This window comes from Salpingoeca rosetta (genome assembly GCF_000188695.1).
Source record: "Salpingoeca rosetta unplaced genomic scaffold supercont1.6, whole genome shotgun sequence".
Taxonomy (NCBI): domain Eukaryota; class Choanoflagellata; order Craspedida; family Salpingoecidae; genus Salpingoeca; species Salpingoeca rosetta.
In genome coordinates, this window is record NW_004754928.1 from 1102336 (window position 1) to 1113186 (window position 10851).

A 10851-nucleotide genomic window follows, 5' to 3' on the forward strand; every position below is an offset into this window, starting at 1 on the left:
ATGCTGTCAGCTCTCGTGCTTTTGGTTTGAGTCTCACTTGGTGATATGCGGATTTAAGATCAAGTGATGTAAACAGAGAATGTCCAGATGCTTTTGTAATGAGTTCGGACAGCAGGGGCAAAGGGTATCTGTTAGGGATCGTTAATGCATTCAATGCACGGTAGTCCACACACATCCTCAAGTTCTTGTCCTTTTTAACCACAAATAGTACAGGAGAAACCCAAGATGAAGTGGACGGTTGGATCCACCCCTTGTCCAAGAGGTCCTTGACCGTTTCCTGCATTGTGGTGAACTCATGTGAGCTCAGGCGATAGCACCGTGACTTGGGGGGCATCGCATTAGTGACAAGTGGGATATCCACATCCAACTCTCCTCGAGAGGGAGGCATACAAGTCAAATCCAAAAACACAGGTGCATACTTTGTGCATAAACTGTGTACATCTACTTGGCTAGACTTACATTTGCGCGAAATCGTGCCACTGTTGAAGTCGAAAACGGGTTGGGCCCGTTGCAGCCAATCCATACCGAGCAGGAGATCCACAGAGAGATCTTTCACTGCTGGCAGGCACATGCTGGTGACATGGCCACACCACTCGATCTTGCCAGTGGCGTAACGATCGGTGGTGCTGGTGCTGCCATCCGCGAGAGCAAGCGTAAGCTTAGCTCCGGGACGTGTCTCAGAAAAGTTGCTGAGTTTACACAATGACCTCTCGGCCCCAGTGTCCACAAGCGCTCGCAGCCTCTTGTTACAGAAGAGCACATTAGTGCTAATCAAAGAGGAGTTGCGGGTGCAAGCGTTCACGGACACAACGGTGACCGGCCTGCCTTCCTCGTCAAATTGCATGTCCTCAACGATGCCAATTTGCTTCACGGACTCAGTGAGCTGCGAAACAGACTCAGCTGGATCAACTCGTGGAAGAGGTCGAGGAGGCGGAGGCGGAGGAACGTGCGAGGCATCATGCAGCTCAGCACCGGCTTGTGTCGGGTTGACACGCACCGTGTTGGTGGCCGTTGGCCCATCCAACTGTTTGCCATTCACGTGACGCCGAGCATGGCAATCACTGACGACATGGTTGGTGCGACCGCACCGACTGCACGGTGGCAGTTTGCGAAGCTGATGCTGTTTGGGACGGCGGTTCCTCATGCGAGGCTGGTGCGAGCGCGGCGGTTGTTGTGGTGGAAAGCGCTTGCTGCGCTTGAGGTCGGAAGAGGCCGTGTCGTGGCGGCGCTTGCTGCGCACGATGGAGAAGTACCGGTCCACGAGGATGATGGCGTCGTGCAGAGTCTTGGGCTGCTTGTCCGAGATGAAGAGCTGCAGACGCGTGTCGTGGAACCCGGCGAGGTACGTGCACACCACGTGAAGCTCGGGATTGACGTTGGCCAGCAGGCTGCGGGCGCGCTCCGAGTACGCGGCGTGGTCCTCGTCCGTGCGAATCTCCAGGTGGGCGATGTCCATGTGCCGAGACCAATCACATCGGGGGGCGAAGCGAGCCGAGCACGTGTTGAGAAAGACTTGCCAGAGCTTGTCCTTGTCCTCGGTACTCGCCTGCGCCGTGTCGGCATGTTCCTGGCAGAAGTCCAGCGCAATCCGCGAGAAGCTATCGTCGTTCGTCTTCGGGATGGCGTACTTGAGATTGTCCATCGGGTGGGAGCCGTAGAGCTTGCACAAGTTGGCGAACCATTCCAGGTTGTCGAAGGGCTTGTCCACAAGCTTGGCAACAAGGTCCGAGACGCATGGCTTGGCGTCCTCCTGAAGACGAGGAGCGTTGATAGCATTGGCGCTGGAAACCGAAGGAGTAGAGCGGGGCATCGTGACCTGATAAAGGTTGGGAAGTTGGGAGGTATACAGAGAGATATGCGGGTGAGAATCGTAGAACGACAATCGCTACCAAGTGTTGTGATGTGACTGGTCTGTGTGTGTGTAAGAGTGTTTGACTGGGACTTAGAGTAGGGTCTTGCTGTATACTGTGCGGGAGACGTAGTCGCAAGTAAAGAAGACAGGGTAATAGGATGGGGCGATGAGATAAGTGGAGTGATAAGATAAGTGACAACAATCAAGCAAGGAAAGTAGAGACAGGCACAAGGTCAAGAGAGACGAGCAAGGGGGTCGGATCTTGGGTGTTGGTGTCCTTGGTGAGGAGTGGTAGTTCCGTTCTGTTGTGTGGTTCGGAATCTGTGTTGGTCCTGAACTCCGGGAGGACTATGCCTTGATACCCTTAAGTTCGGCCTTGACACTCCTTCACGACACTTAAGTTCAGGATTTGTATTGTAGTGCTGTCTCACTACAGCAGGTACGTGCAGACGAAACACATTGTCCTTTGTCATGCCGCACCACTTCAGGCATTTGTTCCTGTGAACCTCTTGCAACACACGTCCGAATTAATGTCTTGCGCGCCGCCATCATACACCATCATCCATTCATTCCCCGCCAACGCCAACCACCATCAACGCTCTTCCCTGTTGACATTTTTTCTGTGTGAACCCGTTTTGATGTACACAGGTGCACAGGGAGGCGGTGCAGGCGCGCATGATGGACATTGCAGAGCGTCATCGTGACCTGATAAAGGTTGGGGAGAGCCAAGATGGGAGTATGATATGCGGGTGAGAATCGTAGAACGACAATCGCTACCAAGTGTTGTGATGTGACTGGTCTGTGTGTGTGTAAGAGTGTTTGACTGGGACTTAGAGTAGGGTCTTGCTGTATACTGTGCGGGAGACGTAGTCGCAAGTAAAGAAGGCAGGGTAATAGGATGGGGCGATGAGATAAGTGGAGTGATAAGATAAGTGACAACAATCAAGCAAGGAAAGTAGAGACAGGCACAAGGTCAAGAGAGACGAGCAAGGGGGTCGGATCTTGGGTGTTGGTGTCCTTGGTGAGGAGTGGTAGTTCCGTTCTGTTGTGTGGTTCGGAATCTGTGTTGGTCCTGAATTCCGGGAGGACTATGCCTTGACACTCCTTCACGACACTTAAGTTCAGGATTTGTATTGTAGTGCTGTCTCACTACACCGACACGTTACTGCCCGTGGTGGTCACTGTCACGTTACCCGCAACGGCCTTGACAAAGCCTGGGATGTCGCTGCAACCGCAGTCCTTGACATTCTGCAGCGTGCTTGGCTTCTCCTGCTTCACGCGCTGCACTGACTTGGGATCCGTGCAATCCAACGACAAGCCCTGCAGTTGTTGGGAGAGTGAGAGGGAAGAGGGACACGTGTGTGAGTGTGTGTGTGTGTGAGTGTGTGTGTGTGTGTGTCAAGATACTGTGGTCGCAAGCATGCAAGGAAGCGAGCTGATCTAACCTGTGCATTCGCCATGCCACAAACGACGACGATCGAGACGAGCAGCAGCGCAAGCCACACACTGGACATCGTGGTGGTGTGCTTCATCATCTTCGTTTTGGTTCTTTGTTTGTTTGTGCGTGTTTGTGCGCCATTCTTCCTTCTTCCAAAACCAAAACGCAAGACACCAACCAACCAACCAGCCAAGATGAAGCAGCACCAGTACCCACAGCAACAGTTCCAACAGCAGCAGCAGCCGCCGCAGTACCAGCAGTACCCACAGCAGCAGCATCATGTGACGGTGGTGCACACGCAGCCGCGACGTGCGAGCGTCAACTTTGTGGTGCAGTTGGCCGTGCTGGCGCCCATCTCCGTGGCCTTGCTGGTGGGCGCCTACTTTGCCAGCATGTACTGCCTGATCTGGGTCATCGGCATCACCTTCTACACCCACTTCCTGATCCGGTACACGTCCGCTGCAAGCGAGGCGCCCATGCTGCTCAAGACGTGGCTCGTGGTTGGCTACGCGGTGGTGGTGGCCGCCTGCGCCACGGCGATTGTGTCCCTGCAGAACTTCTTCCAGTGCGTCTCGGACGGCGACGTGGACCCCTCGGACAGCGAGTGCAAGCGCGCGCTGCGCTTCTTCTACGTCTCGTGTGGCCTGTACGGGCTCGTCTATGCCGTCGACTTTCTGCTTGCCCTCAGCCACCTCCTGAAGCGTCGCGCAGTCAACGCCGGCGGATACTCGCAAGTGTGACGTGCATTTGTGTGCGTGTGTGTTTGTTTGTTGAATGATGGTGGGTCGCGTTGTCCTGCCCTCCCGTCCTGTCTTCGCACTCCCCATTCGTCCACTTCTTCCATTGTCGTCTTTTGTTCGTCAGCCGTGTGCGACTTGCACTGACCATCGTTGCGGCGTTGCCCTTCCTGCTCCCTCTGCCTCGTGTTACCCCCTCTTGTGTCCAGCACTTTGGGTGCTGCGCTTCATTACAATTCCACTCATGAAGCATGCATGACAAGAGTGCATCTGCTTGTATTTGAGAGTCGTGCATGCAAGCAATCACGCACACACACATACAGCAGAGCGCGCACTTTGACAGTCGGTGCAGAGAGTGAGCAACACAGAATAACAAAGGCGCAATCCGTGCTGTGGGGGTGTCCAGCTGCGACAACGATGGCAGTCGTTATGGTCGCAGTTGGTTGACATATACATCACACACACACACACACACACACACACACACACACACACACACACACACACACACACACACACACACACACACACACACACACACACACACACACGCACACACACACCCTACACACACACACACACACACACACACACACACACACACACACACACACACACACACACACACACACACACACACACACACACACACCTCAATCCACCCCCCCCCACACACACACACACAATCACTTTCTCACTCACAACGCTCACTGGCTCTCGTCCTGATGGCACTGCACCATTCGGCAAGCATGGTCTCCCTCCCTGACCGCTCGTCCAGGCGGAAGACGAAGGTTCGCCCGGGAACGGCAACGTGCAGCTCCTGGCCGTCCTGCGCAAGCTCAGCGGACAACACGGTTGCAAGAGGAATGCGTCCACGCTCTGCGAGCTGAGGTCCTTTGCTGTACACCAGGTGGCCACCGTCAAGCGAGCACCAGCGAGGGCGAAAGGCGGTGTTCCACAGCCCTCGCTTCTGCAACCAGCCGGCAAAGGGTGCGCTGGCGTGTGCTGCGCGCTGTTGCTGTGACAGGCCAGGTTGGCTTGTGTTTCGTGCACCGTCGCCGCGAATGCGCTGCAGGTTGCGCTCTGCTCTTTGGGTGAACGGGTGACGTGGTCCGAGTGTGGCTGAGAAGACCTCCAGCGCCTGTTCCATGGACGTGCAAGCCTGCTCCTTGTTGCCACAGTCATCATGCACGAGGGCGATGTTGGCAAGTGCCATTGCGGTGTTTGGATGGGTTTCACCCAGCAAGGCCCCAAAGGCATCCTTCGCCTTCTCGTGGGACGCGATGGCTTTGGCGTACTCGCCCTTGTCAGCGTATGCGTTGCCCAAGACGTTGTAGGTGTCGGCTGTGCTCGGGTGCTTGTCGCCCAGCGTCGCCACTCTGATGGCGAGCGCCTTCTCAAAGCAGCCAATGGCCTTGTCATGCTCGCCTATTTCAGCGTACACGGTGCCAAGGTTGGTGTAGGTATCGGCCGTGCTTGGGTGCCTTTCACCCAGCGTTTCCGCCCTGATGGCGAGCGCCTTTTCACAGTAGCCAATCGCCCGCTTGTATTCGCCCTGGCTGCGGTACGCTACTCCGAGGTTGTTGTACGTGTCAGCTGCGCTGGGGTGCTTCTCCCCCAGCATCTCCACTGTGGCAGTGAGGGCCCTCTCGTAGCATGCAATCGCCTCGTCGTGCTTTCCCTTTTCCGCATACGCGATGGCGAGGTTATTGTAGGTGCTGGCGGTGCCTGGGTGCTTCTCGCCCAGCGTCTCAACCTTGATGGCGAGAGCCTTCTCGTAGAACTCAATTGCTCGGTCGTATTCGCGCTTGTTGGCGTAGGCGTTGCCGAGGTTGCCGTAGGTCTGTGCTGTGCTGGGGTGTTTGTGGCCGAGCGTCTGCGCTTTGATGGTGATGCTCTTCTCGAAGTGTTCAATCGCCTTGTCGCATTCGCCCCGCTTGGCAAAAGCGATGCCGATGTTGCCGTGCAGCGCAGCCACCTTGCCCTCATTCCTCGCCTCAGCATGGAGCGCCAATGCTGCCTCGTAGTATGCAATGGCCTGATCGTGGTCGCCAAAGTCATCAAGCACGAGGCCAACTCGGTTGCACAAGTGTGCAAACGCCTCTGTCTCATCCTCGCCGCGCGATCGCATCGCTTCGACGGCAGCCACAGCCTTTTGCAGGCACCACGCGCGCAGCTGGTCCTTCACGGCTTGGTTGACTGCGCTAAATCCGCCCGCCCACGACTCGATCGCCTCGAAGATCATGTCCTTGTCGCGCGGGTTGAAGGCCTCGGCGCGCTGTGCTTGCACGCGCACCAAGGTATCGGTCACGGCCTCCCAGTTGTCATGGATGGCGTCTTCAAGCGCCCGGGCTTCGCTCTTGGGCAGACGGATGTTGACCTCTGTGCCCTCGTTGATGATGCCGCAGAAGATCTCCCACAGGCACCACGCACGCGTCAGTGGCACGGGGTCACGCCACGGCATCAACACCAGCAGCACGCGTCCAATGTTGGCAATCGACTCCTTGAACGTCGTGCTCCACCTGTTGTGTGGTGGGGGGAGGAGGGGGGGGCGTGATGTGAGGGAGGTGGGAGAGGAGAGGGTGCGTGAAAGGGGGTGGATGTGTGTAGGAAACGGCGAGGTCGAGTTCAAAGCGCAAGCACACACACACACACACACACACACACACACACACACACACACACACACACACACACACACAAACGCACATACACGCACACACACACACACACACAAACACACCACTCTGGTGGAAGGCTGGCTGTGACGTTGGCGTTTTGGTTGTTCATGAAGAGGTCAAACCAGAAGAACACTGGCTGGCTGTCTTCCTTCCTTGCTCTTTGCTCCTCTGCAAACTCCAGCAGCACGTTGAGCACGTCTGCGATCTTGTACCGCCACGCGTGCGACACAAACACACTGGCCTTGCCCACATGTTCGTGTGGTGACTGCTTCAGCTGCTTGCGCAAGAGATCGACGTAGGCGCAGTTGTCCTGTCTTGTGCGTGGCACCACGAGTTGTTTGCAGGCATCCTCCGTCGTCATCTCGGTGTACGTGTCGGGGAACTCGCTCTCCAGGTCTGCGAGGAAGGTCTTGATCGCCTCCACAGACACGCCGTCTGTCAGGCGGTGTTGCTCACTGTCGACGTCAGCCATGCCTGTGCACTTGTGCAGGGGTGTGGGTGTCGTCTATGTTCTGCTGTGTATCTCTTGCGCGACGGCGATGGAACACTTGACGGCTTGAAGGCGTGGGAAGTGAGGTAGCACCAAGAAAGTGGCGAGGAAACAAAGGTGGTGGAGGTGAGCTCAAACACTCGCTCAAACAGACGTGATTGTAGAAAAGTGTTGAATATTTTCAGCGAGATTTCGAGGGGTGAAGGACAATGCTGAGACGCTCTTGTTTGGCTGGTGGTGGCTGTGTGCGTGCTTTGGGGAGGTTGTGGTTGCGGTTGGTCTTGGTGATCGTGGTGTTGATGGTGGTGGGTGGATTGACTTGCTGTGATGGCCAGTATTCCTCCCAGACCACGTGCCAGCCACAGCGCAACGTCCAACTGCTCATCTACAACAGGTGTGTGTGTGTGTGTGTGTGTGTGTGTGTGTGTGTGTGTGTGTGTGAAGCTAGGAACTGAGGAACCTGCCAGTTGCCAATTTGCTTGCCGACTTGCTTGCTGTGGTGACAGCACTCACGCGAGCACAGCCATCCTTGCCTTCTCATCGCTGACTCTTCTCTTGTTGTTGTAACATTTTCAAAGGGTACCGAAGGCGGGGTCGACGAGCGTGTTGCAGCGCGTCAACCTCACAAATGTTGCTCAAGGGGGTGCGTGCGTGCGTGTGTGTGTACGTGTATGTTTGGAAGCAGACTTGTGTCTGATGCTACTTTGCTTTGGTTACCCATCACAGTCTCTTGTATTTGCATGCTGATGCCGTTTCCCTGTGTGATCCGTTGTTTGCTTTTGCTTGCTTGCAGGCAACGTGTTTGAGATGCTTGCCATTCACAACACCGACAACTTCAAGCAGAGCGGCAACCGCGCCCGCGCATTGTCACCCGAGTGGCGAGAAAGGTGCGTGGTGGCACGATTGTGCATGCGTGGCGTGGGTGAGACAGATTGAGTGAGCGAGTGAGTGAGTGAGTGAGTGAGTGAGCGAGTGAGTGAGTGAGTGAGTGAGTGAGTGAAAGAATGACCCGCCTCTTCATTCTTTCACCTCCCTCCCCCCCCCCACACACACCTCATCACACCACACGGCAGCATGGTTGACTACATTATGTCGCACGCGGAGCACGCCACTGCGACGCGGCCGCTCTTCGTTCACGGCCACTTTCTCTTCTACGACTTTTACCGTCACGTGCAAGTGAGTGGTGGAGTGTGTATTGAGTGCACTTGTGTGTGTGTGTGTGTGTGTGTGTGTGTGTGTGTGTGTGTGTGTGTGTGTGTGTGTGTGTGTGTGTGTGTGTGTGTGTGTCTGTTTGTGCGTGCGTTTTTCGTGTGGCTGCCACTCGCTTCCCACTACACCCAGTCCACAAACCACCACACCCAGTCCACAAACCACCACACCCAGTTCATAACCTCACACTGACACGTCCCAGAAACAAGGGAAGATGCCGCCGACAACGGCTTACATGAACAGTACGTCAAGTGTGTGCGTGCATTCTCGTGTGATTGATCGTCGCACAAGCTCACACGCTTGTTCCCTATTCTCCCTTGCATGCCCTTGCTTACATGCGGATGGTACTTATCCTCTCTCTCTCTCACTCTCACACTCTCACACTCACACTCACTCCTTTCCTTGTTGCAGTTCTGCGCCACCCTGTGACAAAGCTCGTCAGCCACTTTCAGTACTTGCAAAGGTACTGTTGAGACAACACGCAGTGCTGCACATTGCACCGACGAGAAAAGCGTGCAGTGGACGTCATAGTTTTGAGGGCGTTTACCCCGCTCCCGTTGCTTCCCCGATGTGATGCTTGCCGCCACCCAACTCCCCCAAACTTACTCGCCTGCATGCATGCATTTGTCTGCAGTGCATTTCGCGGCTCGAAAAGAGCGCGGTCGGGGCTGTCATTTGACCCCGACGTCACCATTGATGCATGCGTGTCTGCCATCGCCTCCACCCCGCCATACAAGCCCACCTGGGAAGCCATCCCGTGCGTGCGTGTGTGTGTGTGTCTGTGTGTGCGTGTGTGTGTGTGTGTGCGTGTGTGTGTGTGTGTGTGTGTGTGTGTGTGTGTGTGTGTGTGTGTTCGTTTGTTTGTTCGTTTGCTCGTGTAGTTGTTCGCTTCCTTTCTCGCCCTCCCCCCTCTCTCTCCCTTGTCCCTCCATCTCATCCTCGCACACATTCCTTCCTTCCTCGCTCTTTTTATTTCATGCACAGGAACACAACACTGCCGTGTGATGGAACCTTTTTCATGCGCGCTGTGCAGGTGAGTGCGTAACCATTTTGAGTCTGCGTGCAATGATACCTGCGTCCTCCATATCCTTGCTTTTCTTACCTTGCCTCGCTCACGACACGGTGCAGTGGCGGTACTTTTGTGGCTACGCACGCGAGTGCTTACAGGCCGTAAGTACCCTTGTCGCATGCATGCATGAGAGCAGCAGCTTGCCAGCGTATCGCAATGTGGCCCAGTAAGCCTTCACCGCTTCCCTCTTAATGACACATCCAACAGGACATTGAGCCAGGGCTCACCATGGCGAAGGAGAACTTGCGAAAACACTTTGCGTTCGTCGGACTACTTGAGGAGACGCACCTCACATACAGGTGTGTGTGTGTGTGTGTGTGTGTGTGTGTGTGTTTGGTACTTCGCAAACGAGAGCAGCGAGAACAATACCCTCTTTTACTCACACTCCCCTTCTCCTCCTCCTCCTCACCACCACCACCACCACCACCACCACCACCACCACTCACCTCATTTCAGGGCGCTGGAGACGCTGTTTCCGACGTTTTTCGCGCGGGGTTCCGGCGGCATCTCTGCTCCAACTGACGAAGAGTTGGAACAGATTGCAAACAAGAACCCAGAGGTCCGTTGGCGCTGACCTGCGGTGGCCTGCGTTAGCCTGTGTTGCATCGTGCTGATGGCAATTGCCCTGTTTTGCAGCGATGTTTGTGCGCGAACGCTACTTCTAATACCCTCCCCCTCTCATTGTGTTAACCCACCATCTTCCTGTTGACGAGCAGAAGTACAAGACGACACGTGCGACGCGGCGGTACATTGCTGCGTGGGCGGAGCTGTCTGGCGATATGGACTTTTACCACTTTGCCGCCTCCCTCTTCTGGGACAAGATCACGTGCTTGATTGCGCGGTGAGTGGGATGGAGTGGGGGTGCAGAAGAGGGAGGGATGGAGAAACGGGTTGGAGAGGTGCTGGTACGACGCGCACGGTTGTGAGTGCTGTATGATGACTGTCCTCCCATTGTCACTGCCGCTGCCCCTCACACGGGTGCCCTGGCTCGTGCTTGCAGGCAATGGCGAGCGGGACACACCCTTAACGACTTGACCGTGCTGTCCGCGGATTGAGAAAGGAAAGAGTGGATATGACTTGCACATACTTAGGCGTAGAACCGAGTGGATTGTGTATGGGGTTTATTAGACACACTTGAACAGAACGATGGTGGAACGAAATGGGTCATCTGGATGAAAAGGGGGGCTGACAGTGCGTGGAGGGGGAAACAGGAAGAGAAAGGAAGCGATTGTTCGGGGATTGGCATCATGCATTCACACACACACACAAAGACACACACAAAGATACACACAAAGACACACACACACACACACACACACACACACACACACACACACACACACACACACACACACACACACACACACACACACAC

The 10851-nt window shown here is 55.4% G+C and overlaps 5 protein-coding genes across 5 annotated transcripts in view; 2 read left to right on the plus strand and 3 right to left on the minus strand.

The window, feature by feature from the left end:
• PTSG_11926 (uncharacterized protein) overlaps positions 1 to 3407 on the minus strand; it is a gene marked incomplete at its 3' end in the record, with an annotated part of 7395 nt that extends 3988 nt beyond the window's left edge. Inside the window, exons 1-3 of the mRNA XM_004996252.1 lie at positions 3298 to 3407; positions 3041 to 3172; positions 481 to 1750 (exon numbers count right to left, since the gene is read on the minus strand). Coding sequence (XP_004996309.1) covers positions 481 to 1750; positions 3041 to 3172; positions 3298 to 3387 — 1492 coding nt within the window. The 5' untranslated portion in view covers positions 3388 to 3407. The remainder of the gene's footprint in view (positions 1 to 480; positions 1751 to 3040; positions 3173 to 3297) is intronic.
• A 72-nt stretch (positions 3408 to 3479) lies between these two features.
• Positions 3480 to 4274, plus strand: PTSG_02801 (uncharacterized protein). The gene has a single exon (XM_004996253.1). The coding sequence runs from the start codon at positions 3485 to 3487 to the stop codon at positions 4028 to 4030; it is 546 nt and encodes a 181-aa protein (XP_004996310.1). The 5' UTR covers positions 3480 to 3484; the 3' UTR covers positions 4031 to 4274.
• Positions 4275 to 4660: 386 nt separating this feature from the next.
• PTSG_02802 (tetratricopeptide TPR_2 repeat protein) lies at positions 4661 to 7352 on the minus strand. Its single transcript, XM_004996254.1, has 2 exons — positions 6771 to 7352; positions 4661 to 6549 (listed from the first exon to the last, which is right to left on the minus strand). Exons 1-2 carry the CDS (start codon positions 7178 to 7180, stop codon positions 4722 to 4724), a joined length of 2238 nt encoding a protein of 745 aa, XP_004996311.1. The 5' UTR covers positions 7181 to 7352; the 3' UTR covers positions 4661 to 4721.
• Positions 7353 to 7461: 109 nt separating this feature from the next.
• PTSG_02803 (uncharacterized protein) lies at positions 7462 to 10620 on the plus strand. Its single transcript, XM_004996255.1, has 13 exons — positions 7462 to 7592; positions 7777 to 7841; positions 7992 to 8085; positions 8272 to 8374; positions 8610 to 8649; positions 8819 to 8870; positions 9042 to 9164; positions 9392 to 9440; positions 9536 to 9577; positions 9684 to 9775; positions 9933 to 10035; positions 10193 to 10317; positions 10477 to 10620. Exons 1-13 carry the CDS (start codon positions 7498 to 7500, stop codon positions 10529 to 10531), a joined length of 1038 nt encoding a protein of 345 aa, XP_004996312.1. The 5' UTR covers positions 7462 to 7497; the 3' UTR covers positions 10532 to 10620.
• A 20-nt stretch (positions 10621 to 10640) lies between these two features.
• Positions 10641 to 10851, minus strand: part of PTSG_02804 (uncharacterized protein) — a gene marked incomplete at both ends in the record, with an annotated part of 5782 nt that continues 5571 nt past the window's right edge. Inside the window, one exon of the mRNA XM_004996256.1 lies at positions 10641 to 10661. Coding sequence (XP_004996313.1) covers positions 10641 to 10661 — 21 coding nt within the window. The remainder of the gene's footprint in view (positions 10662 to 10851) is intronic.